This window comes from Aspergillus pseudonomiae (assembly GCF_009193645.1).
Source record: "Aspergillus pseudonomiae strain CBS 119388 unplaced genomic scaffold BDV37scaffold_7, whole genome shotgun sequence".
In the NCBI taxonomy this organism is placed as follows: domain Eukaryota; kingdom Fungi; phylum Ascomycota; class Eurotiomycetes; order Eurotiales; family Aspergillaceae; genus Aspergillus; species Aspergillus pseudonomiae.
In genome coordinates this window covers 24,469-47,973 of record NW_022475999.1, presented here as the reverse complement: position 1 = coordinate 47,973, position 23,505 = coordinate 24,469, and the positions used below count along the sequence as shown (strand labels likewise).

General features: G+C 48.6%; 10 protein-coding genes across 10 annotated transcripts; 4 read left to right on the top strand and 6 right to left on the bottom strand.

Annotated features, from left to right (window-relative positions):
* Positions 1 to 1,100: 1,100 nt before the first annotated feature.
* On the bottom strand, positions 1,101 to 3,413 carry creB (ubiquitin C-terminal hydrolase CreB; the record flags this gene model as incomplete). Its single annotated transcript, XM_032086255.1, has 3 exons — positions 1,101 to 3,183; positions 3,267 to 3,280; positions 3,351 to 3,413. The coding sequence occupies 3 exons, from the start codon at positions 3,411 to 3,413 to the stop codon at positions 1,101 to 1,103; spliced, it is 2,160 nt and encodes a 719-aa protein (XP_031945456.1).
* A 4,042-nt stretch (positions 3,414 to 7,455) lies between these two features.
* On the bottom strand, positions 7,456 to 8,435 carry BDV37DRAFT_279088 (uncharacterized protein; the record flags this gene model as incomplete). The annotated part of the gene is made up of 3 exons (XM_032086254.1): positions 7,456 to 7,764; positions 7,823 to 7,933; positions 7,983 to 8,435. The coding sequence occupies 3 exons, from the start codon at positions 8,433 to 8,435 to the stop codon at positions 7,456 to 7,458; spliced, it is 873 nt and encodes a 290-aa protein (XP_031945455.1).
* Positions 8,436 to 9,255: 820 nt separating this feature from the next.
* On the top strand, positions 9,256 to 11,552 carry BDV37DRAFT_296439 (major facilitator superfamily domain-containing protein; the record flags this gene model as incomplete). The annotated part of the gene is made up of 6 exons (XM_032090109.1): positions 9,256 to 9,440; positions 9,513 to 9,629; positions 9,689 to 9,816; positions 9,872 to 10,302; positions 10,355 to 10,765; positions 10,821 to 11,552. The coding sequence occupies 6 exons, from the start codon at positions 9,256 to 9,258 to the stop codon at positions 10,959 to 10,961; spliced, it is 1,413 nt and encodes a 470-aa protein (XP_031945454.1). The 3' UTR covers positions 10,962 to 11,552.
* On the bottom strand, positions 11,188 to 13,576 carry BDV37DRAFT_189634 (Zn(II)2Cys6 transcription factor). The gene is made up of 4 exons (XM_032079635.1): positions 13,381 to 13,576; positions 13,272 to 13,308; positions 11,607 to 13,209; positions 11,188 to 11,552 (listed from the first exon to the last, which is right to left on the bottom strand). The coding sequence occupies exons 1-4, from the start codon at positions 13,458 to 13,460 to the stop codon at positions 11,401 to 11,403; spliced, it is 1,872 nt and encodes a 623-aa protein (XP_031945453.1). The 5' UTR covers positions 13,461 to 13,576; the 3' UTR covers positions 11,188 to 11,400.
* Positions 13,403 to 14,967, top strand: BDV37DRAFT_296435 (class II fructose-bisphosphate aldolase; the record flags this gene model as incomplete). Its single annotated transcript, XM_032090108.1, has 4 exons — positions 13,403 to 14,029; positions 14,083 to 14,462; positions 14,517 to 14,640; positions 14,697 to 14,967. Exons 1-4 carry the CDS (start codon positions 13,947 to 13,949, stop codon positions 14,965 to 14,967), a joined length of 858 nt encoding a protein of 285 aa, XP_031945452.1. The 5' UTR covers positions 13,403 to 13,946.
* Positions 14,968 to 15,020: 53 nt separating this feature from the next.
* On the bottom strand, positions 15,021 to 16,968 carry BDV37DRAFT_238858 (Rad1/Rec1/Rad17 family repair protein). The gene is made up of 4 exons (XM_032080890.1): positions 16,816 to 16,968; positions 16,730 to 16,759; positions 16,625 to 16,679; positions 15,021 to 16,570 (listed from the first exon to the last, which is right to left on the bottom strand). Exon 4 carries the CDS (start codon positions 16,357 to 16,359, stop codon positions 15,196 to 15,198), a length of 1,164 nt encoding a protein of 387 aa, XP_031945450.1. The 5' UTR covers positions 16,360 to 16,570; positions 16,625 to 16,679; positions 16,730 to 16,759; positions 16,816 to 16,968; the 3' UTR covers positions 15,021 to 15,195.
* On the bottom strand, positions 16,442 to 16,968 carry BDV37DRAFT_189666 (OST5 family protein). The gene is made up of 4 exons (XM_032079636.1): positions 16,816 to 16,968; positions 16,730 to 16,759; positions 16,625 to 16,679; positions 16,442 to 16,570 (listed from the first exon to the last, which is right to left on the bottom strand). The coding sequence occupies exons 1-4, from the start codon at positions 16,916 to 16,918 to the stop codon at positions 16,525 to 16,527; spliced, it is 234 nt and encodes a 77-aa protein (XP_031945451.1). The 5' UTR covers positions 16,919 to 16,968; the 3' UTR covers positions 16,442 to 16,524.
* A 177-nt stretch (positions 16,969 to 17,145) lies between these two features.
* gcnE (histone acetyltransferase GCN5) lies at positions 17,146 to 19,283 on the top strand. Its single transcript, XM_032080889.1, has 7 exons — positions 17,146 to 17,184; positions 17,255 to 17,349; positions 17,407 to 17,463; positions 17,521 to 17,729; positions 17,786 to 17,900; positions 17,953 to 18,660; positions 18,724 to 19,283. The coding sequence occupies exons 1-7, from the start codon at positions 17,172 to 17,174 to the stop codon at positions 18,742 to 18,744; spliced, it is 1,218 nt and encodes a 405-aa protein (XP_031945449.1). The 5' UTR covers positions 17,146 to 17,171; the 3' UTR covers positions 18,745 to 19,283.
* On the top strand, positions 19,284 to 21,586 carry rgsB (putative RGS domain protein (Rax1)). The gene is made up of 3 exons (XM_032080888.1): positions 19,284 to 19,858; positions 19,927 to 20,653; positions 20,710 to 21,586. The coding sequence occupies exons 1-3, from the start codon at positions 19,704 to 19,706 to the stop codon at positions 20,944 to 20,946; spliced, it is 1,119 nt and encodes a 372-aa protein (XP_031945448.1). The 5' UTR covers positions 19,284 to 19,703; the 3' UTR covers positions 20,947 to 21,586.
* Positions 21,572 to 22,867, bottom strand: BDV37DRAFT_238854 (uncharacterized protein). Its single transcript, XM_032080887.1, has 2 exons — positions 22,469 to 22,867; positions 21,572 to 22,380 (listed from the first exon to the last, which is right to left on the bottom strand). The coding sequence occupies exons 1-2, from the start codon at positions 22,725 to 22,727 to the stop codon at positions 21,671 to 21,673; spliced, it is 969 nt and encodes a 322-aa protein (XP_031945447.1). The 5' UTR covers positions 22,728 to 22,867; the 3' UTR covers positions 21,572 to 21,670.
* Between the last annotated feature and the right edge of the window lie 638 nt (positions 22,868 to 23,505).

Genomic DNA, 23,505 nt, shown 5'->3' with positions numbered 1-23,505 from the left:
GTTGCTTTGTTTTGGTTCCTGCGGAGTTTTTCTTTTGATTGAGTCTATCGACCGGACTTCCTGCCAGCTGGAAATGCATTGCTTTGTTGCAACGCCCCATATCTTCGAGCCTATCTGAATAACAAGTGAGCGTTTGACTTCGCTGCCTGATTTATTGCCGAGAGAAACGATGCACGAGTGTCGATCTAAGAGTCACATGCAGAGAAGCATATGCGGGCTTTAGGTAGCTGAGCGATGGAGATTGCGGCGAATTGCACTCGAGAATGGAGCTGGTTCTGTTCCTGATTGGCTGGGATGGGACGTTTGCGGCCTGGAAGTGGTGTTCTCTCGTTGCAATGTGTCTATATGAACAAATGGTTGTTTCTATAAAAGATTTCCTCACTTCTTTTTCTGGGGTTTATTCATGTGACAACATGACTTGCCTGAAAAAGCTTCAAATGATACACTACATATATGTACACCTGAATTCACTAGGTACAAGGTTCACGCAGCGACTTGAAGGAGAATATTCCACTAGTTTACACTGAGATTCCTGCATCGTGCTGTGCAACGCTGTCTATTTGTGTGGACACCCCCTGGAGTAATAGAACACGATATACATGGCGAAAGGATGGACATGTAGCCCATCCGACCTACAGTACAGTGAAATGCTCTGCTGTTCTTTTTTTTTCAAAATTTGCACACCGTTCCCCTAACCTGAACAGACCTGAACCCCTTGCCATAGATTGCCGGCTCATGTGAAAAGCAATGGAAAACAGAAATATACTCGCCAAACGCCTCATTTGCCCAGCTATGTGACCCAGGCACGGGTATCACAAAGTTGATGAATCGAAAATATAGAGTGGTGGCTAAAGCAACAAGCAAATGAAATGCATCGTATGCGAATATAAGCAAAAAACGTGCGGAGAAGTAAGACGTAACCGGTTTCTATGGCATCCGTGCCATAAGATGCGCGGAACTGTGAAATACGCCGCTGGATGATCCATACAACCGGTATGAAGATAAAGGTGATGATACATCGAAATATGTACGGAAAATGCGCATTCTATGTGCAGAAAATTATCGCCGATACTGGTCGAGTTACCGGGACGAGAGGAAGCTCACGAAAGAATGCTAAATGACTTCTTCTTGAGGCTGAAACTCCTCCATTTTCCATGGTGTCCACTTCTGTCGTGTTTAGGGTCTTTGAGCGTATCCCGCTCTTCATCCAGTCCTGTATGCCTAGTGTGTAAGCCATGAGAAGCCGGGGGCTGGCCGTTGGGTAGTTTTTGCTGTGATTCGGAGGCCCCATTTCTTGACGGCGGGTGTTCCGCAATAGATGTTGGTGTGGCCGAATGACCGGAGGACGGAACTCGATTCTCTTTATCTTTGCCGAGCCGATGGCTGAAGCTCTTGCTACCGCGCTTCAGACGGCTCAAACCACCGCTTAGCTTCTTGGCGTCATCAGGGGAATTCCGGCGATCCTCATCGGCCTTGGACACTTTGCTCGCCTCGAGCGCAGCTCTGATTTCAGCATCCTCTCGTCGCTGTTCTCTGATTCTCGCTTCCTGTTCCTTCCGGCGCTGTTTCTCTTTTTCTTTTTCGTTTGCTTTTCGCTCCTTTTCCTCTTTGGCCCGTTCCTTTTTGAAATGAGAATCGCTCTTCTTCGGGCTGAGAGGCAGAGAATGCGTGTCCGGTATGGGAGGAACAGGCGGGATGGTAGATGCAGTAGTCGAAGGATCTGCGAAACCGCTTTCAGAGTCTGTATGTTCCGGGTGAGGGAACAAAGGAGGCGCAGTAGGGGCCCGTTGGAGATTGCTGAATCGGGCAGGTTCGCTGGTTGAAGGTATCTGAGATGCGCTGTGAACATGGGCCAACCCTGGAGATAGGGGATAACCATTCTGTTTTAAGGTTGAGTCGTTCATATCCGCGACGTTTGTGTTCAAGTCCATGTTTTCTTGCTCTTGTTCTTTCATAACCGCCTCGAGTGTGGTCTCTTGATAGAATAGGACGTAGGCGCAGGCGAGACCAGGCCGGTCGCCGAAGAAATTACGGACATAGTTCTTGTCCACAGGCTCTACCATCTCATCGTCAAACAGCAACCATCCCCGATCCTGTGTTTTAATAATGGCGACATAGTGTCCATGATATGGCCCGCCACCAATATGCACCACCACCGCATATAGCTCGTACAAACGATCTGGGTCCTCCGCATCGTCTGTCGTGTTGAAAAGGCGGAGATGATAGGGATATACAACTCTATGGAATAGCTTTTGAAGTCGTTGCAGGTCTTCGGTATATTTGAATCGTTTGAGATGCAGGGCCAGAATCCGAGGCAGGCGCTTGATTTTCATCCTCTTTTCAGCCTCTTGAAGACCACCGCAGTTATCGCAGTGGAACTTGTTTCTTTCGCAAAGCATCTCCTCCGCTGAGAACTTTCTCAAACATGACGTAACCGACGAGTGCTGTTCAAGATCTACCGACAGGTCCAAGAAAACTTCGTCGCGTTGCGAAACCTTCTCGCACGTTAAACACTGTGTTTCCGATGTCAAAGTCCCTTCAAATAATTCATGCACCCAGCGAGTAGTGTTGGGTGTTTTCGAGCCAGAGCTTCCCGATATCTCAGTCAAGTCGGTGCCTTCCGCTGCAGGCAGAGTCTTCTCTGGTTCAGGTTGTTTAGATGCCTCTGCCTCCACATTCGCAACAACTTCATTGAGAAGTAGGTTCAGGAATTCATGGGCGTCTTGGTGCATGGCAGTCCGAAACATTTCGTGTTCGCGTCGGAGAACATCCAGGAAGTGCTGTGGTCGGATAATACCTATCCGCGATTGGCTTGCAACAACAGACTCGAATAGGTCTTTCAATGACGTAAAGAGTGACTCTGACATTCCATAGCTGGCTGCGTTGTTCGTAGTCTCCAAGAGTGGCAGCGTTTGTAATGCCATTTTCTTTTTGTATTCAGGTGAGTCTTTGTCCTCTGGTTTTTGCGGTTGATTCGGAGGCGCTCCAGGGCGCTGAGCATTAGCAGCCTTCTGTTTCTCGGCCAGCGCCTCGGCTTCCAAGTTAGCGGCGAAGTTTTGATAGCGAAGAGTGTTTGCCAGCGCCGCTTCCAGACTCTCTATAGGTGTTCGGGTCGGGTAATTAACGACAGCCTCCCGAAAAGGAACGGAATAATATAGGCACTGTAGGATCGAATTACAATAGCTAGCGAGATGAACGTCAGTAATATGCTCCGCTTCGCACTTCCGAACTGCAAGCTGCCCGAGATCAGGCACCCATCGACTTACCAGGTGTTACCGTACTAAAAATAGAAGATAGCATTAGCATCGTAATACATAGCATTTCAAGAACCGCGACAGCCAGAGACTCACATTTTCCATCCCGAAAAACTTGTCACTCCCATCCTCGCGAATCGCACCCATATCCTGGAGCATCTTCTCTAAAGGGGTCACCGGGGGCACTATTGGTTCTTTCTTTACGGGAGTCACCCCAACCGAGGGTGTGGGAGATCCCTGGACACATCGAGAATTAGCATTTAGTTGTCGTAGGCAGATAGGAACATGGTTTGGCAGAGCTTTTCTCTTTCCTCTTCTTGTCTTTCTCTTTTATGGTTTTGTTCTTCCTTCTTTCCTTTCTTGCTTTTCTTGGTATGTCCTTTATGATACCGTAGAGAAGAGACCATATCACGATGGCGAAACGAGGTAAAGGCCGGGAGGCAAACGAAACCACTCACCACATCTCTGCGTAAACTCCTTAGAAACGACCCCATAATTGTCACGAAAGATCTTGACCCGCGATTTCAAGCTTCATCTGACGGTTTTGAAGCGAAGCCGACAGCAGGGCCGCTGGGGGGGCCGAACAGGCGTCGGGTAGGCAACGCGCAAACGAACGGATGCTGCGACAAGCGGACCGGTGAGCGGCGAGGCGGGGAAAAGGACAATTGGAGTGAAATTGGTAGATCGGATGATAACCACTACGTGAGATGACAAGGAACGGCGTGAGGCATAAGGTTTTGAAGGTCGGCGGAGCCGAAGGAAGTGAAAGAAGCGCTGGAGGGTGTGAACGAGGAATGGGGTGGAATGTGAACGGGCGGCGGAATCGAGAGCTGTGGGGGCACCCCGTAAAGTACGCAGGGGAAATTCAGGCTAAGTTGGAACCTTAACAAGCGAGCAAAGAAGGAGGTCGATCAATGGATCTAGGTTCTAGAAGTCTAGAAAGTGAGAACCAAATGACTCTGTAAGGGGAAGGCGAGAGAGTAAGAGAGAGAGGAGGAGAGACAGACACGAATGGGGGGGCTGTGGAAAGAGAAGAGAGAGAGAGAGAGAGAGAATGAATGGGTCGGATATTGAGAATGGTAACTCAGATCGGTAGTGACGGAGTTAAAGAGCGAACGATTGATTACTGTTCAGCTTATGACGGATGGGTGCGCGGGCCCCAAGCCATTTGGGGCGACTTCGACGGGCGGACGTGTGGATTGGCGGTTGGGGAAAAAATGAGGGCGGGGGATCTTGAGGGACAAATCCAAACTCAATCTTTCTCAATTCTTAATAATAGCAATAATCAGTGAGAGTGTTGTTACTATTTCTGATCAGAATTCATAGCCATTGTCCATCACAACTGCACATTTCCATTATGGGAGGGAGTCCGCAACTCTGCTTTTCATATTGGGTTCGGTACCTGAAAGTTCCTGTGCTGGAGGCTTGTACGATGTATCGGAGTCGGTATTACTGGATGTATGGGGCTTTGTCCGTACCGGTCGGCGGTATGGATGTATGTACCAGATATCTATCGGGAGGAACCAGTCATCTATGTATGCTGCTCCGGTTATCGATGCCTCTAGACTCATATCCAGAAAAATTCTGCAAAGGAACAAAGAGTCTGCTCTTGACCCTGTCTGCAATATGAAGGAACAACTTCCTTGTTGCTATGACCCCGTCACTAATTTATGTAGGATGTCTACACCCCCGACCCTCCTCCACTACCCCATCAGCAGGAGAGTTTTCTAGAACCACAGGGGCCTTGAATCAGTCATGGGTCCAGTGTACCCTTCCCGAAATAGGATTTGTGATGGGGCAGAATCCGCCATTTTCGCCGGCAAAGTAAAGTTTACCTTCGTTGAAGCCATGCGGCATTTTCAAACGCAAAATCCCAAACTCAATGAACAAGTGAAAATCGCGTGAAAAGAACAGCTGGCCATCCCTTCGAACGCAAGCCTCCGCTTCGAGCAAACACGTACTGTGCCACTAAGAATAATGACTCGCATTATTACTGTCGCCAGGGTTGCATCGACAAGGCTCGGAGGGTTGAGTCCCAGGAATCTTATTCGTCACCAGCCCTTTGGCGATGGCTTGGCTCTCTCCCTTACGACGTCTGCGGTTCTGCTCTCTGCCTTGTACCACGGAGGCTTGGGGGACCGAATCGGCCGAAGGGTGCAAATGTCATGCTCTCTGTCAGCCTCCATGGGTTGATCTTTTGTAGTGCGACTTGAAGACCTCTCCACTGGTGTAATCGGATATAGTTCCTAGCGGAGGTGCTGTATGGTCCATGTAAAATCCTAGTGAGAAAACGGGGGATAATTGTGCGATATTAAGCTGCCTCACCACAGTGGGGGGACGGGCCAGTGATGGCAGCGCTTTGTTCCTGGGCACCTCCACTAAGAAACCCAGGAACGGAAATAAGATCCCAGAACGTACCTAGACTTATGTTTATTTCCGATTTGGCTTGGCTTAGTAGTTTGACGGCGATGAACATTGCAATCTGAACCAATCTGGTTGTAATCTGGTTACTGCCTCTTTATACATTACAGAACCAGGCGAACACACACTCCCACGCGATACATCGGTAAACATGTGGTATGTATTATGGAATCACACTACCGCAGAACCACGTGGAAACAGCAGCCATGATCAGAATATATACTACCAACCAATCGTATAATTTATCAAGCCCCACCTTTCTCCTCACCCCAACATTTGCGATACTAGCGTCATACCGAGTGGATTCCGGGCTGTATTCGTTTCCAGACTTTCCGTCGCATTTCCGGCTACCGGTCAAGATAATGCGCTGCCTATTCTGGTGAACCGTTGGATTATCTTTTTGATGCGCTATCAAATGACATGGAGTGACGCTGGGGAGTCAGATTGCGAAACAAGACGAACAATACCACACATGGAATGGACGACATCATACCGTTACAGTGGTAGAAGTAAGACGCCACAACATCCCGTTCAGTTCCCAATCATTGCTAACCTCCCAGGAAATTCGTGTGGCTGACCCTAACCAGGCAACATCATACCGAAAGAACACTAGCACTGACCAATATGCGACAGCGACAAATTAGATTGACTGGTACCCGGAGACCAGCCTCAAGGTTCATTGGACCAATCCACCCTGGAGCTCTCAACCAAAACAGCCATGGGCGTTTAAACGGTGCCCTCGCGGCTTGTCCCCTCACGAGACACATACGCCGTGTGGGCTGACGGCTGCTCCTAATGGTCGGAGGCGCTGCCGTGGGGGTGTGGGAGGACAGTGACAGAACAGCCACCTCGCAATGAACCCGCTTGATCTTAATTCCAACAACCGTCTATCTGCAATGAGAGCTTAACTGGTGAGAAGCTCTGCCAATATATTTGCTTAGTTTATGTCGACAAAGTATAGATAGTCGAGTACTTACTCTGGGGTACTTTTCCCGTGCACTTCATGCATCCGGATAAGCCCCCTTTCGGATATATATATATATAGAATATATATATCCGAGCAGACAACCCGCTGGTGGCAGATGACAAGAAGTCAACAGTCTGATCGATTGCGGCACATTGACGTTCTCCGCTATATTACGATGTCAAAGCTTATTGATCGCTTATCTTACGTAGCATTTCCACGTAATGCTCACCCCCATCTGCCAACTTCCCTCGTCCGTTTTTGGCTCGACGATGCGCCGGATTTTGTTCGTCCGATGGCTTGACCCAGCTTTACATAGGAGACATCCCGCCTAAATTTGGTTTCCCCAGTTCTGTAACCACGGATTAACTGGGGAAATATAGTTTGTCGCATTGAAGCACCTTGACCTCGGCTAGGACCGGTTACAACCTCTTACGCGCCAATGTAGATAATCTGAGAAGTATAAGGAATTGATTTCCGCTGATTTGGGTAGCTATGCAGAGACGGCCACTAGGAATATGGTGCCGTTTCATAGAGAAACTCATACAAAAGCCCTTGTGAATCCACAAAAGGCTTCAAGGAATAAAGAGATGGTGTAGTCAACCAGCTTGCGAGTGTGTTACACGCCGACAGCCAAGAAAATGTCATACATAAAGATTCAGTGGTCCCGTTTACAACATGGCAAGCATATGAAAGCCTCAAGTGGTTATCATTGGAAATCTGAACAATCTATAAAGCACAACCAACGCCGACTACAATGGTTCACCGGATATATATAATGCATAATCCACGTTTTACAGGTCATCCATAGCACAACTACCACGCACCCACAATACCAGCGATCGGAATATCAATACCAGTGGTGTAGGAGCTCGAGTCGCTGAGGAGGTACACGTACGCTCCACCAAGCTCCCGTGGGTCGGCCAGACGAGGCATGCCACCGTAGTATTGCATCTTAAGATCCCAGTCCGGAGACTTCTCAACGTAGTATGTCATTGCAGTTCGAACGAACCCGGGAGAAATGCTGTTGACACGGATGCCATGTTGGCTCCATTCCATGGCCAGAGTGTGACACATATTTCGAACTGCGGCTTTGGTCGCACCGTACGGGGCAGAAGGAGCAGCCTGAAAAGAAACGTTAGTGATGTCCCTCATCGAAGCGACTAGGCCGAGCTGAACGCACCCTATTTGGTCGATAAGAAGTCATACTGGAGGTCATGACAATAGACCCCTTGATCCCAAGTTCGATAAATTTGCGCGCGACGATTTGAGCACAGAAGTATGCACCAAAAACCTGGTGCCGTTAGCCTATCCTCGTATACAAGCCACAGACGACCACTCACATTGAGATTGAAGAGTTTATCCAGTTGATCACGGTCAAACTTGAGCGCAGGCTGGTGCTTGGTCATTCCAGCATTGGCCACCAAGCCATCGATCCGACCCGTGTCCTTAACCACTTGGTTGATGGCATTCTCAATACTTTCTTCGCTCGTCACATCGGTTTGAATATAGCGAAAGTTGTTGTATCTCTTCTGAAGTTCCGCAAATTCCTCCCCAGGCTCCATCAAGTCGAGGGAGTATACGAACTTGGCCGAGTTCGCGAGACAGACCTCCGCGATTCCCAGACCGATTCCGCGGTTGGCGCCCGTAATGGCGACTACTTTATCCGCCAGGGTAATCTGCCAACTGAAGTTCGAAGAAGGCATTGTGCTGAGATATGGCTCCGCTTCAGGCTTCGAAGCGGCAGCTGCAGCTGCAGTTGCAGCTGGAACATTCTCGGTCGCGGCAGGGGGCATGATGGTATTGGTAATGATGACCTGGGAGGAAATGAGAGCGAGGAAAGATCGGCTTTAGGGAGAACGAACAAATCTGTGAATGAGGGAACAGATAGAAATGCCAATTCCTTCATTACTTAAATGAAAATAGGGAGGGGATGTGAACTGCCGATGATTCCTAGCGACGTCAGATCTCTCGGCCATGCGCCGAGTGTGGGATGAGCACTGCATCATCGCTCTTGACTCGGCTCGAGGCATCTCGGGTCGTGGAGTATTCCATGATCGCATTGAATTCATCAAGGCTAACTTGTTTGACGTCATGGGAAAAAATGGCCGTGAATACAGGAGCTTTTGCCGCCTGCCGTCTATCAAAACGGGCGGATATGAGCATATCCTGGGGCATTCCCGAGGTGGGTCCCATCTGCCTCGACGCGAGGCAGATCGCATCGGATAGAACCACCAAACCCTTTTCAGGTTTCAATCATGAACAAAGTTTGCGGGGAAGCCGTACCGATTTTGCGGAGGTGGATTCAGGTCTCGCTTTAGACTCTTAGAGGCATCACGGTTTGATTGTTCCCGAGGGCACAGACTATCGTGGGGAAACATGTCGTATTCCCATGGGCTGGCTTGACAGCGGCACTGTGCTACCGCTGGGTTGGCCTGGTTATGCGACGTCTAAAACTGGAGGGAGGTATAAATATCCGTTGATGAATTTCGCTGACTGCCTAGTCCAATTCCAGGGGCATAGAAAGCCAGAAAAATTCATTGGTTGTGTTGCCTTCTGTTCATCATTTCTCCGATTTCTTCACGCTCAGGGTAGTCCGTGCGATACACCTTCTCAATGGCAGGCCATCTGGAAGTGGAAGGCAAGGAAGACCTTTCCTCGATGGAAATCGAGAATGTTGGCGAGGAGACTGTGCCACCATGCTCACCCGAGGAAGAGGCCGCCCTCGTGCGAAAAGTTGACCTGATGCTCCTGCCTACCATGTGGATCATGTACCTCCTATCGTACATGGACCGAACAAAGTATGTTGGCGTGGTAACCCTCCTCAGACCTCAAGGGTAAAAGATCTTGCACTAATACCCATTTGCACATAGCATCGGAAATGCAAAAATCTCAGGGATGGAGGAAGACCTGAACCTGACATCAGACCAATATTCGATTTGTCTGGTCGTCTTTTTCATTGGATACGTTGTCCTCGAGGTTCCTAGCAAGTAAGCAGCCATACATTATCTCAGATGATCCTTATGCTAATCCACTATCATCTCCGTAGCCTCATACTCAGTCGAACACGGCCCTCTTTGTTCCTTCCCGGAATTATGGTGGTGTGGGGGACGTTGACATGTGTCATGGGTGTCGTGAAAGATTTCAAACACCTCGTTGTGTTGCGGGCACTGATAGGTATGGATATCATGACTATTCAATGGAGCGTCTTGACATATACTCACCGCAACAGGTTGCGTTGAGTCCGGTTTTGCACCAGGCATCCTTCTTGTCATCTCATCCTGGTACAAGAAGACCGAACAATCGAAGCGATTTGGTGTCTATATCTCTGCCGCTGTGTTGTCCGGTGCGTTTGGTGGATTAATAGCTGCCGGTATTGTCGGTGGCCTAGAAGGCGCGCACGGCATTAGAGGATGGCGATGGCTGTTTATTGTTGAGGGAGCTGTTACTGTAGGGTTCGCATTAATAAGTCTTTTTATACTGCCTGATTTTCCCGCCACAACCAAGCGTCTATCAGAAAGAGAGCGACACGTCGCCATTGCAAGATTGGAATCAGATAACGTCACAGCTATGACGGAGGATGGCGAACGATTGAGTTCATGGCAGGCTATCCTGGGATCAGTGAAGGACTGGCGGACATGGATGTTTGTTATTGGATACATGGTAATTGGATATACCCTCTCGCCTATCCCGCACCATACTGACAGATCTTCAGGTCATTGTTGGTGCCAGCACGCTTTCTTACTTCTACCCGACTCTGGTCAAAGGTCTTTTCGGCGACGCATCTACCACGAGAATCAATTTCCTTACAATCCCCATCTATGCAGTGGCATTTGTCTGCACTGGTCTCACGGCATATTTCAGTGATAAGATTCCTTTGTGGCGTGGTGTTGTCATTGCTGCCTGGCTGGCATTCTCCCTCGCATGCTCGATCGCTGTCTGTGCGGTATACAACTATAGTGCTCGATATGCTCTCCTTGTCCTCATGGCAGCCGGGTTGTGGGCAACCAATGGAGGTACACTTGCCTATGCCTCCTCGGCCTTCGCGGACATGCAGCCACAGGTTAGAGGTGTCAGCCTAGCGCTGGTGAACGCGCTAGGGAACCTAGCCCAGATCTATGGTTCCGTATGTATTCATCGCCCACCAATCCACATGATAAGCTATGCTAACACTATATCAGTATCTGTTTCCAGACTCGGATGGCCCGAAATATATTATGGGTTTCGCTGTGATCTCAGCGATGTTGGCAGTCGGAGTGATTGTCTTCCTGATCCTGCACGTTTGGATTCGTCGCAAAGCCAAATCGATTGCGAGGCAGTAGAATTTGGATATTGATTGCAGAGGTTGCGCATGATTGTATCTTAAGATACGAACACAAGGTTGATCAACTGGCGCGTGTTAAACACTACCGGCGACAATGGTAGCGGTCTCTTGATACGAGTAACGAACAAGTGTATATATAGATATGATGAGTCCCTGATGAATGTATACCATAGTAATAGGTAATACACCACATGTGATCCAGAACTGTACTGTGCTGCGGCCTTATTACATTAGTTGGAAGGGAATGTGCTTGAGAGCACAAAAGAGTGTGGCGCCTCCTGGCCGCCAACTGGAGTTCATGGAAAACGCAAATGGGGAGACTCTTTGAAAGTTCTGGTGACTGCTGCAGAATTCCCTTGCACTTCCCTGATTAATGGTCGAGATCTGGTCATACCATTCAGAAGTTGGATTAATAGCATGTACGCCAAAAAGCAAACTCATCTAGCAAACGCAGAGAGCTCATCTTTCTGATATTCAGCCTCAAGCTCTCTTGTTAAGGAGTCTGCAGGCCAGCGAATTCGTCGTTGACATTTATCTAGGAGATCAAGCAATGCGGCTCGTTCATGGGGAGTATGAACACCGAGTCCCGCTGAAACCAGGTTAGAGATAAACACATAGCAAGCCATTTCGCGGGGAAATTTACCTCCATATAAACACTGAAGTGAGATACAAAAAGCCATGTCATCATTTTCGTCATTCATGCGAGCAATTCCACAAATAGTGCGGAGAGAAGATGTAAGAAGTTTCTGCGCAGCTCGATAGTCTTGCAGTCCGCCAATGGAGGGCCGGTGTAGAATGACCATGATCCTGGCTAGGCTATGAAGCTGCAAAGCAGCTGCACAAGACGGGGGATTGACCCAGATTGGGGGAAAGACATCGGTGCTTGAAGGAACTGGGAGTGGTGTGAATTCCCGCGGAAGACAGTCTTGCCATTCTTGTAACATATAGAGTAACTCGCTCCCTCGTTCCAAGCGTTGCTCCAAGTCAGTCGATTCCGACTCCTCCCGTGAAGCGTAGTTGACACACTGTGCGAGCAGGTAGGTTGCACGGGTCGTTAGTTCTGGGATGGTGAGGACTGAAACATGCTTTTTGGGCCTCCAAAAACTGAAGACTCGGCGCCGCTCGCGCATGGCTACCCAGACATCCTGTCTAAGCCAGGCCCACCACACAGCTTGACGGAGGCCCCCGCATTCGCCATCATTGTTTTGATATCGCTGTATCCAGAATACCCCCTTGAGATGTCGTTCCCAGTCTCGGTTGGAGCCATCAATCATCTCATAGGTACTAATCAAGAGCGCCGTGGCAATTAGTTCTTGGCTTCCAGCATATGATTGATAGCGCATAGCCTTGTTCAGGTAATGCAGTGTTTCATAGTAATAGCGAACGGCGAGGTTCCGATCAACGGAATACGAAGGCTCAGAATCGCGACAATCCCCAGGGGTTTCCATGATAAGCGTGAAATGTCTCGCCGATAACGCTAATAACGCCTTCATCAGACCGATGTTTCTCAGAGCTAGATGAGGAACGACAGAACAGAACTGCTGGGATGAATCAAAAAAGTCCAACCAGCCGCTGAATGTCTGCACAAAGTGAGTAAATAGCCGGAACTCCTGTTCCGATAGCTGAATGGGACCCGATGTGCTCCACGAAGATGGCACATCCGGAAGAGCCTGTGACGGCTCATCAACCGCTGCCAGCGGAACTTTCTTTCCTAATTCTGGGTCATGCTGAAATGATGCCGCCTGAAAGCTTTCCCGTTCTCTCAGATTTCGTGGCTCAAAGGCCGGACTTTGAGCTGAGCTTATGGAAGCTTCTTCTGCTGTCGGCAATGGGAATCTTTGCTGAGGGGATAGCAAAAACTCCCTGTCTGCATTTGCCGCATCCTGAGCCAGAAGCTCAAACCAGCTCAGGGGCGCCACCCACGATGAGGTCGCCGATGACTCCGTCCCAGGTGAAGGGACATATTCACGAAGCGGAGACGACACTGATCTGGACGAAATCGGCCGGTGATTGGCTCTATTGGGGGCTAATGTTTGATTATAATTGCTTGGTTGTATTGGGTGTTCTTGGTGGCATGCATCCACTAGCACTTGCAGGGGTTCATGAATTGGTGCTTGGGAACTTCTCACCGTGGGGATATCCTGACTTGGGGGTGTGCTTATAGACGCGTGAGAGGGAGTAATATTGGCATCTCCATAGATGCAGGGCCGTTGACCTTTTGCGCATGGTCCACATTGTGGGCGGATCTTTGACGATAAGCGATCTTTTTCACTTGCGCAGAGGATTTCAAGTGGACTGATCAACTTACTTCGTCACATTTGACGTGGCGACGCTTGCAGATTAAGCTACGGACGATCAGCACTCTTCGCAAAACAACAGACACAGAAAGAAAAAAGAAAAAATTCTGTGATACTGACCAGCCCGTGTTAGTCCGCAAGCCTCGACCGCGAGATTTGCGTGGTTTTCGGATGCCACTCTGCGGGCCATTGTTCGGCATGGTGGAGAAAGGCTCAACAGAAAAGTATGTGACAGCCGATATCAACTAATGCAAGTATGTTCGACTTTGCTGGAAGGTCGTGTCGGGGTTGGAGCACGGGCCGAGACTGCGGGGAGCCACGCGGAAGCAGGGAACAAGTTGGCTCTGGCCCGGATTTCTTGGCAATTTTGGTTAACCACGGTGACGGGCAAGATACGTGGAAATAAAGGCCCTTGATTAAATTGGCAATAATATGAGTGTGACCCTAACCATAGTTAGAGAATCTTTGTCCGTTTCAATTTCCGAACCACGCCGAGCTGTAAGCCCCTCTTGCCCCCGGCCGGCGCTTGGAGATACCGCATTAGTCATAAGTACGAGCCTGCCTCGAGACGAGCATCTTTCATCATGAGCTCGAGCTCAATTAAAGAACATGAGAAAACCCCATGTTGATAGTGTTGCTTTGACACACAAGAACAATTCAGTGATCATCTATAACCCCGCTTTACAATGACTCGGCGTGCAGCAACTAAGACCCTGCAAATCCTGGATGCAGCGGAAAAAGGCCAATATGGCGTTCTGGCAGCAATCGCGTAAGTGAGAGTGCTCGCGACCCGGAAGAATACAGGGTAATGAAAGATATTAGCTATAACGTCGAACATATCACTGCATTCGTCCGAGCAGCTGAGAACCGCAAGTCGCCGTTAATCATACAATTATTCCCTTCGGCGCTGACCCAAACACCGTCGCTTGTTCATGCAGCTGCAGCCGCAGCGAGAGCAGCCTCCGTTCCTATCTCACTTCATCTTGACCACGCACAAAACTATGATCAAATCAAAGAGATAGCGGACAGTCTACCGTTTGACTCGATAATGGTGGATATGAGCCATTATGAGAAGGAGGAAAACTTGGAAAGAACCGCAGCTTTGCGTGAATATTGTCACGCTAGAGGGATATCGACAGAGGCCGAGACGGGGCGAATCGAAGGTGGCGAAGATGGAATTATGGATACAGGTGACCTGGAAGGTATGGAGTTCAATGCAGAACTCAGGGTTTCTGATCTAACACTGCTTTGTACAGGAATCTTAACTAGTCCTGAAGATGTAGAAGACTTCATACGTGCGGGGGTTGACTATCTGGCTCCGAGCGTTGGCAACCTCCACGGTGATTATGGTCCCAAAGGACCTCAACCAGATATGGACCGGTAAGAATTGCCATGAACTGCACGCCGAACGTCGCTAAATTTCACAAATATGTTAGGCTTCGCGGAATTTTCAAAGCACTGGATGGGCGTGCCCGATTGGTGTTACATGGAACTAACGACTTTTCCCCGGAGCTGTCGAGAGCGTGCATTCAAGCAGGTGTCACCAAGTTCAACGTCAACAAACTTGTTTTGGACCCGTGGTATGACTATATTAGGGCTAATATCAACAAGCCGATAACGCAGGTGATTGATGAAGGAATTGAGATTCTTATACAGTCGATGGAGCGGTGGATGGACATAATGGGCAGCAGTGGAAAGGCAGAATAGAGAATACAATTGAAGAATTCTTCTCCCAATGTTAGTAATATAGTTTTGGCTATCCAAAGGCAAGCATGGCACGAGCGGTAGACTCATTAGTGGTAACCTGTGGGAGATTTCATATGGGACATCCATTGCGTAGTGCATTGCTGTGAGAGAAAAACTTGTATTGATTAAACCCAAGCTATAATTGCTAACTTGTACTCTGATTTAGAGCTGGTGCTCCGCAGACCGATGTTATTCGAGCTCACCCATGCTGTCGTCATCAACTGCCACATCATCCAGTAACGGCACAAAGCGGAAATCTACAAAGGTCACTGTAGGCCCTAGCGCTCCCCCAGACGGTCTGGTGCCATTACTCGCGCCGCTGGAGCCGTGTGTGTCGATTTCAATCATGAACTGAAGGCTTAAGACTCCTTGCCGGTCGCCTCGAATGCTTACTTTGTTAGCCACAGCCATAGCACGAGATGCCTTCTGTACAAGAGAGAATCGGTAATTTTGCTTGATGCGAGAACCCATTGAAGACGGTGGGCTGACGAGGAAGGTCTCGGTGACAGTCGGCGCAAGCTTGGCCCTCTTAGCCCGAGACCTGGACGTGCCATCATCTGTCAGCACCTTGCGAGACTGGGACGACGCCCCGTTGTTCGGGCCTTGTTCCTCTATTGAGAATTCTACAGAGGACTCGCTGAACGGGCCACCAGAACCGGACAAGGCGAAGAAAGGTTCCTGATCCGCCGAGGCGGATATCTTTAACACATTGGGGTTAGTGGCACCTAGCTCCACAACGGCATTATGTAGCCAGGCAGAACGCATGATGACTTTCATTATGATGGCATCACGTTGAAGAGGGATATCGACTTCGCCGCCGTCGGGTTCGTAGGTTGTTAATTCACACGTGGTCTTGATCCCTGTCTCTGATAAAGTGATGCTCAAAGGGGAGCCGTTCTGGAAATACTGCAAGGTACATGAACGATCAAATAGCAATGCAGGCGTGGTGAAGGCGTTCGAGGACGAGGGATTCGACGGTTGGACACTAACTGCTTTGGTGGCCCCAGTGGCAGATGGATCATTTACACCAAAAATTTTCAGTGTCTCAAGGAGGGCAGAAAGCGACACAACGAAGCATGGATTGCAAGTAGGGTCTGGAGAATCATTATCGTCTCCCGAATCCCTAGACGTGTTGTTCGGCGCGGCTGGTGGGTTGAAGGTGTAGGTGGTGAAAAGAGCTTTGTCGAGGAACGCGAGTGCCTGTATTACTCGGCCTTCCTCCACAGAGAAGCGAATCCCGTCTGGGGTAATAAGCACGGTAGCTTTTGGTACAAAGCTAATGCACTGTAGCAGAGTATAGAGATGATGAGCATTGCTGGAAACAGCAGAGAAGATGGGTTCCACGTCGGCCATGCTGGATGTACGAGATAGCGGAAAAGATCGAAAGCAAAGAACTCGGAAAAATTAGATTTAGAGAGAGTCTGCAGGGAGGAAGAGCTTCGACGTTTCTAATGGTATAATCCTTCTGCTTCTCTTTCAACTGGGTATATGGTACATTGAAAAGATCTGGAAGTCTTCCTAAACGTAGACCCCAACAGCGCAGATCATGTATACGGCCCCGAAGCTGGATGGTGGTATTAGCCATTGTCGGTCCCTTTGCGCAAGGCGCTCTTCTTACCCGAATGCCAATGACGCCGGAACGCCAAATGAAGCGATACTCAAGAAAGAACGGTCTGTTTAAACGTTAGATATGGACGAAGATATGTTGAATAGGGACACAAACTCAGTCCGAAAAGGCCAGTCAATATCAGTGCTGATATATGCGTCAGTACGATCGATTAATGGCCAAGTAGCGCAAACTTGTCTTACCAGAAAGCAAGAGGGTGAAGCCGACGGAGAACTGGCTATCTTTGGAAATCAGTGGAGTGTAAGGGCTCGCGGAGGCTGCCTCCCAAACTTCGTTCAACGACATGGGGATAGATTAATTTTAATAAAGCCCGGTAGATAGTGACTAGAGCAAATAAAGCATGAAACGAATGAATTGGACTACTGAAGCTTCTTGAAGCTCCCTTCGACCAGGTAGATAGTTATCTGGCATAATGGCGCCGGATCATTGTATTCCCGACACCGACCCCCATATCGGCCAAACGTGGAGATCGCGCCGCTTGGGACTGAGGAGCTGACAAGCAAGCGTTATAGCCTCATTACTGGTACATCTGACGAGAATGGCATCGGAAAGTGAGTGGACAGTATTGAACTGCGATCGCTCGAGATCCTTGATGCGTTTATTTACTGAACGAAGGTCCAGACAACAAACGGAAAGCTTCGGAGGAGGCCCTTTCCCCAGATTCACAGCAACAGAGTAAGAAAGCGCGTACCGATTCCCCGGAGAGGGAACCAAAGGTCTGTTTCATCGATACAGGAATGGTATCGGCGGAGTGTGCTGACGGTATCTTAAAGTCTGAAGGTGGACCATTGGGAAAGCCGCCATTGAGGATCGTTCCTTTCCCGGAGAAGGTAGGCCGCCTTTTATGATCACTTACGTGGACAATGCTTATCATGGACCTTTGATAGCCAGCCGTACTAGAAGAACGTCGAGGGGAGATCGAATTCCGTGTTGTCAATAATGATGGTTCGCGCGACAGCTTTGTCGTCCTCACTGGACTGAAGTGCATCTTCCAGAAGCAGCTCCCGAAGATGCCCAAAGACTACATTGCTCGGTTGGTCTACGATAGATCGCATTTGTCTATCGCTATTGTCAAACATCCGTTGGAAGTAGTAGGGTATGTGCATATGATCTTTCGGGGGCCTCGCACACGCTCTTGCTAATGATGCGCAGAGGAATCACATACAGGCCTTTCAACAGTCGCACATTTGCGGAGATTGTCTTTTGTGCCATATCCTCTGATCAGCAGGTCAAGGGTTACGGTGCGCATTTGATGTCTCACTTGAAGGTAACCGGTCTCGACTCCTTGCGATGCACACGGAATGCTAAGCGCTATACAGGATTATGTGAAGGCAACGTCGCCTATCATGCATTTTCTGACATATGCAGATAACTACGCCATTGGATATTTTAAGAAGCAAGGTTTCACCAAGGAAATCACACTGGACAAGTCTATCTGGATGGGTTACATTAAGGATTATGAAGGAGGCACCATTATGCAATGTACGATGCTTCCAAAGATACGGTACCTTGAGATTGGTCGTATGCTTTTAAAGCAGAAAGAAGCAGTACACGCAAAGATCCGTGCCTTCAGCCGATCACACATTATACACGCCCCACCAAAGGAATGGAAAAATGGATCGTGTAAAATCGATCCATTAAGTATCCCGGCAATCAAGCAATCTGGATGGTCACCCGACATGGATGAATTAGCGCGTCAACCACGCCACGGGCCGAATTACAACCAACTGTTACATCTGCTGAATGATATGCAAAACCATAGTGCAGCCTGGCCATTTACGCAACCGGTCAATCGCGACGAGGTTCCCGATTATTATGAAGTGATCAAAGAGCCAATGGATCTGTCGACCATGGAAGAAAAACACGAGAAGGACATGTATCCGACGCCACAAGATTTCATCAAAGATGCCATGTTAATCTTTGACAATTGTCGAAGATACAACAACGAGAACACCCCTTACGCAAAAAGTGCGAATAAACTGGAGAAATTTATGTGGCAACAGATTCGAAATATCCCCGAGTGGTCGGTAAGTATACCAGTGTAGCTCTGGCTTGGTGATTGTCCTGCGTTGCTAATCGTTGTCCTATAGCACTTGGCGGATGGCCACTAATCGATTGAATGATTGCATGAGCTTGGAGAGGTAGGAGTTTCGGCTGCTGGCGTTCACATTTTTACAGACGGTGTCATGAGCAAATACCCAATTGATGCATGGAGCATTTCGGTTTCCTTTTTAATATATATATTTAGGTGATAAACTGGATGAGATTCGTGCCAGAGTCCTAATTCTTGGCATTATATAGTTCGCCCTGTTTTTTTCTTTTTAAATATATACCGTTTTCTTCTTTCTTCCTTGAACAGTCTAGGCGACATTCGACATGGTCACATTTTTATTGCCGATCCTTTCAAATGCTTATTTCTTTGGCAGAGAAATGTGACAGACCCGTTGACACTCCTTGATATGGATGAGAATCCATGGATGATGGCATCCCTTGCCGAAAGCTGTCGAGAACGTGGTGGAGTGCGATCATCGGGCCGTGGGTCCAAGCCAATTAATTTAATTTCGGATTAACATTAAGGCGGGCCGTTAGCTTGGGCTTAGCGGGTTGCCAGCCGTGCAGAAAGAAACCAACCATCACAAGTCTCTTGGAGGCTTTACTCGAAGGCTGGTATGCTTCTATTGCTATTTCTATCTCTTCACTGTGGATTCTGCAGCTTGCGCTCCTTGCTGGGCTTCTGAATGGATTGTGCTTGATTTTGGGGTTTCAGCTACGATCCGGTGGCTGTTTGTTTACCCTCATCTAACCCCCCCTCTCCAGGGGTTTCTGTGACGGACAGGCTCCAAAATTCTAGATTATTCATGACGAATTTTGCCCATTCTTCGCACTCAAATCATTTCCCTCGTCATTCGTTACTTTACTCGCCCTCTACTTTCTCTATCTACTGTCATTGAAATCATAATCGAACCCTTCGGGTCTATTTACGGCTAATCCCTCGCACAAGCCGACCGCGACGTTCTTTCCCCTTTTCTTAGACCGATCTCGCTCTTCGACATAGCTATCATTCTCAAAGATGGCGTCGCCTTCGCTTACGGACTTAGAGCAGCGGAATCGGCTCCCGACTCTCTTTGAAGTCCTTAGCCGTCGTACACTAGCTCCTGTCGATCTTTTTTCGTTTTACATTTACATGCGAGACCAGCAGCGCTCGGTCGATTATCTGGACTTCTGGTACGATACATGCACCCTTTGGCGTATCACTGCGTTGCCCGAGAAGCCTCTAACGATACTAATTCTAGGCTCGATGTTTCGCAACATATGTCTTTGTGCCGTCATTATGTTCGAGAGTTACGCCGATCCGTTCTAGTAGCCACGCCCGACTTGGAGAAAGCGGATAGCAAAGGTTCCTCTGATCCCTTAGGGAACCTCGAGACTTTCGGCGATATACCTTTGGTGGAAGCTGGACCCTCTGGTTTGCGCCACGGAAATCATGAGTTGGATGATCAGGACGCCGATCAAAGATTATCGGCATTCCTGCGTTCTGATAGTCATAATCCAGGGCACTCGCCCCAAGGCAGCCTTGGTTCACAGAATGCCGCCCGTACACCATCTAATGAACAGCCACCTCGCCCAAGCTTTGGAACGCGAAACGATTCTACGTCGCCGGGCCATACCGTGGCACGGGCCGATATTCGTGCAAGTGCAGAGAAGATTCTGTATACATACCTGCTTCCGGGTGCAGAAAGAGAAATCGTACTGCCGGAGGAGATGGTATCTACAATCATCAATTTGGTTGAGGATGATGGCCGAGATGACCCAGAAGTATTCGATCCGGCGAAAGACTATGTTTTCCAGGCCATGGAGCGCGATGCATTCCCAGGGTTTTTGCAGGCGAAGGCCCTGGGTAACCTTGTCCCGCTGAGTACCGTTGCCCGTCTTGCCTTTGCGCTAGTAAGCTTTGGTGGCGGATTTTGGGGTGCCTTCTACGTTGTCCTCCGCGACAAGCCAAGGCACATCCGTTGTTGGGTATGTAGTAGTGGGTTGTCCGGTTTCGCTGCGCTTCGACACTGACATTTATGCAGTTGATACTTCCTTTTATCATCGCATCCTATTTTATTGTCTCATATCAGTACAAGATCGATCCTGTCATGGCATTTCTGGGATACAGCGAATATACCTTTATGAACTGGTCGCCGATCCGTGAACCTTACGTGCGAAAGCTCTTGAACAAACGCGCCACGGCAACCATACTGATCGCTGCATTCGTCGCCACCGCGCTCAGTGTCCTGTTCATTTTTGTTCCTGGTACCATGCTCTAAGCTCACTAGATGCCAAATTCTGGGCCAAGTCTCTGGGTCTCACTTCGGTGCCTCTATTGGAAGGTTAATGTGAACCTTGTAATCCGGCTGCCAACAGCCGGCAGATCTAATCATATGGCTACGAAGTATGGCATACAAGATCTGATGTGGTCTTGGCTCCGACCACCCAGCTCTTCTGGAAACCGCGACGTGTTGCACTGAACCGGGTGGTCAAACATGCGAAAGAAATGCATATATTATCCCCCGTCATAGCAACGGACTTATGAACTCGAAACCTTATGATCAGCTGGCATTGTACCCTAGGTTCATGGATCTGAATGCGCTGAGTCTCGGGTCAGTGGTCCGTCTACCTTTGCTCTGTCCATATCGGCTTCTCTTCTTCCCCACTACCTTTTTTCCAATTTGCTTTCTATTTCTTTTCCATTTAAATTCCGAGAATACCCCTTTTCTGCTATAATTGTCCGTTAAACGACCTTCAGCGAGCCTTTTGGTTTAGTGTTCAGTGCATGATAGTTAGGCTATACAATGTGTCATAAATAATCGGAGTAATATATTCTGACGTGGAATCTCTACAAGATCGGGGGGAACAAGTAAAGGATCTAAAAAGGCCGTTGACATCTCATTCGTACGTAGTGCTTGCTTGAACCACCTAGTAGTCAAAAAGACATAGAGTGTTTCTTAATCCGAGAAAGAGATGGTAATCACTTGAGTTCATCACATCACATTAGGTTTTCCTCCCCAAAACACGCTTCGCGTGTCTAGCTCCAGCACCCGCTGATCCCGTAACGGACGATCCTGCGCCCTGGTCAATATCCATCTTCGAGGTAGAAAATTGTGAATCATAGGCTCCATCAGCACCGTTGTCCCAGTATCCATCATCAAAGTCATCCCCGCTGAACTCGCGCTTATTGCCAACGAACCCTGAGGAACCACCCTTTACACCTCCGTGCCAACCTTGCTTTTTGGATCCTGGAAACCGGGGGTTTGACTCACCCCCATCTGAGCCCCAGTTTGACAACGTCTGCTCAATTAACACCGACCGAGCCTGCTCCTTCGCGCGCCGTTTTGCCGAGTCGGTCTTGATCTTGGCGATTTCGGCCTCGATGTCGCTGATAACGTCGCCGCAGCGGGTCTCCCACTGTGTGAGGATTGAGATCATCGTTGTCAGTGATTGAGGCTTCACGTCCCGTAAGGGTGCGACAGAAGTCACATTGATGGTCGGAGGGTTCGTCGCCGGGGAGAGACGGGCGGTGATAAGAGAGGAGTAGATGGCGGTTGTGACGAGAGATTCGAGCTCGGAGGGGGCTGCTATTGAGAGTGAATCCATGAGGGTCTGGTATGTAAGCGGCTTGATGGTTGCAGATAGGCTGAGAAGAGATAGAAGGCGGAGCTTTAGGGTTTGTTCATCGTTCAGCGGAGGGAGATTCGGCGTTGCTGTTTTTGAAATGCGTTAATCAAATCATGGATGCACAGGTATTTTTCTAAACTCCAAGAGACTAGGGTCGGTCTCAGTGGGGCATACTTTGATAATCCTGCCATGTACCCCAGGCAAAGATCTCCAATAGTGTAAGGTAACCTTGATACTCCGCGGGGGTGTCCTTTGACCGGAGGGCTTGGACTGTGGGCATCTCTAGTAGCTCTGCGAATACATAGGTGTTCGGACTCGAAGTGGCATTTGTGATCAGGTTGGCGACAAATTTAGGCGATGTAGCGCTATTCGAGTTGGCCAGGTGGACGAAGGGTTGGAGGGCCTCCATGGCCCGCGAGTGTGTCTGATCCATTGGGGCTGGCGAGCGTCGGTAACGAGCTATCTGTTAGAGTTCGGTATTGCCTGGCAATTTTCCCTTAACAGAGAGTCGTCCCTAATTTATGCAAACCACTTCTATTGCCGCTTAGGTACTATGCAGTCCGTCGATGTGAATGGGAGATGTTGTTGAAAGCACTGGTGATGATATCCAACTGATGTCCCGAATGGAGTGTTTGTTTGGGATGCAAACAATGACATTGATCCCCACATGTTGATAACTAGGCTATATCGGGAAGTTTACTCTTATCCTCTTATCACTCGGTATGGTCCAGTGTTCCTGTTTTTTAGTGTTTTTTTTATTTTTTATTTTTTATTATTTTTTTATTATTTTTCCCCCCCACCATCTCTTGACTCTTTGGAGGCAAATATAATAGTTATAAACCGATAGATTAAATAGACTAGTTTTCCCACCAGCGAGAAAGTTTTATCCGAATATTAGCAGTTGTTATACCGAGTTCCCATACTTGGAAACCTTCTAGTGCTCCATATGCCAGGAAGAGCGCATGGTCCTCCAAATGGATGCAAGGAGACTGCAGGAAAAAATAACTAGTTAACTAAAATCTTTGAGAACATTCTTTGTCAGAATCTCAGGAGCAATTGTCACCCTTAATATACTTCGGAAAGGAACAGCATGGAAGATATCAGCTAATAGCGCCTAAAATGAAACATTAGAGGCTCTTGACTGTTTCATGGTCAGGGCCCTTTCTTTTGACGTGGAGATTTTTTGTTTCAACTACCAACGATGATTATTG

What these genes read in the sequence shown, in the direction of transcription:
- rgsB (XM_032080888.1), top strand. Translation starts at nt 19,704, where the DNA reads ATGGCGTCGCCTTCGCTTACGGACTTAGAGCAGCGGAATCGGCTCCCG. An exon ending in GTCGATTATCTGGACTTCTG is followed by an intron (nt 19,859 to 19,926) that starts GTACGATACATG and finishes TACTAATTCTAG; the next exon opens with GCTCGATGTTTCGCAACATA. An exon ending in CAAGGCACATCCGTTGTTGG is followed by an intron (nt 20,654 to 20,709) that starts GTATGTAGTAGT and finishes ACATTTATGCAG; the next exon opens with TTGATACTTCCTTTTATCAT.
- BDV37DRAFT_238858 (XM_032080890.1), bottom strand. Translation starts at nt 16,359, where the DNA reads ATGGCCGACGTGGAACCCATCTTCTCTGCTGTTTCCAGCAATGCTCAT.
- gcnE (XM_032080889.1), top strand. An exon ending in CATCCGTTGGAAGTAGTAGG is followed by an intron (nt 17,730 to 17,785) that starts GTATGTGCATAT and finishes AATGATGCGCAG; the next exon opens with AGGAATCACATACAGGCCTT. An exon ending in ATTTGATGTCTCACTTGAAG is followed by an intron (nt 17,901 to 17,952) that starts GTAACCGGTCTC and finishes AGCGCTATACAG; the next exon opens with GATTATGTGAAGGCAACGTC.
- BDV37DRAFT_189666 (XM_032079636.1), bottom strand. Translation starts at nt 16,918, where the DNA reads ATGTCGTTGAACGAAGTTTGGGAGGCAGCCTCCGCGAGCCCTTACACT. An exon ending in GACTGGCCTTTTCGGACTGA is followed by an intron (nt 16,680 to 16,729) that starts GTTTGTGTCCCT and finishes ACGTTTAAACAG; the next exon opens with ACCGTTCTTTCTTGAGTATC. An exon ending in CCGGCGTCATTGGCATTCGG is followed by an intron (nt 16,571 to 16,624) that starts GTAAGAAGAGCG and finishes ACCACCATCCAG; the next exon opens with CTTCGGGGCCGTATACATGA.
- BDV37DRAFT_189634 (XM_032079635.1), bottom strand. Translation starts at nt 13,460, where the DNA reads ATGCCGAACAATGGCCCGCAGAGTGGCATCCGAAAACCACGCAAATCT. An exon ending in GCCACGTCAAATGTGACGAA is followed by an intron (nt 13,210 to 13,271) that starts GTAAGTTGATCA and finishes TTATCGTCAAAG; the next exon opens with ATCCGCCCACAATGTGGACC. An exon ending in ACTTCAGTGTTTATATGGAG is followed by an intron (nt 11,553 to 11,606) that starts GTAAATTTCCCC and finishes ACCTGGTTTCAG; the next exon opens with CGGGACTCGGTGTTCATACT.
- BDV37DRAFT_238854 (XM_032080887.1), bottom strand. Translation starts at nt 22,727, where the DNA reads ATGGATCAGACACACTCGCGGGCCATGGAGGCCCTCCAACCCTTCGTC. An exon ending in TACATGGCAGGATTATCAAA is followed by an intron (nt 22,381 to 22,468) that starts GTATGCCCCACT and finishes TTTCAAAAACAG; the next exon opens with CAACGCCGAATCTCCCTCCG.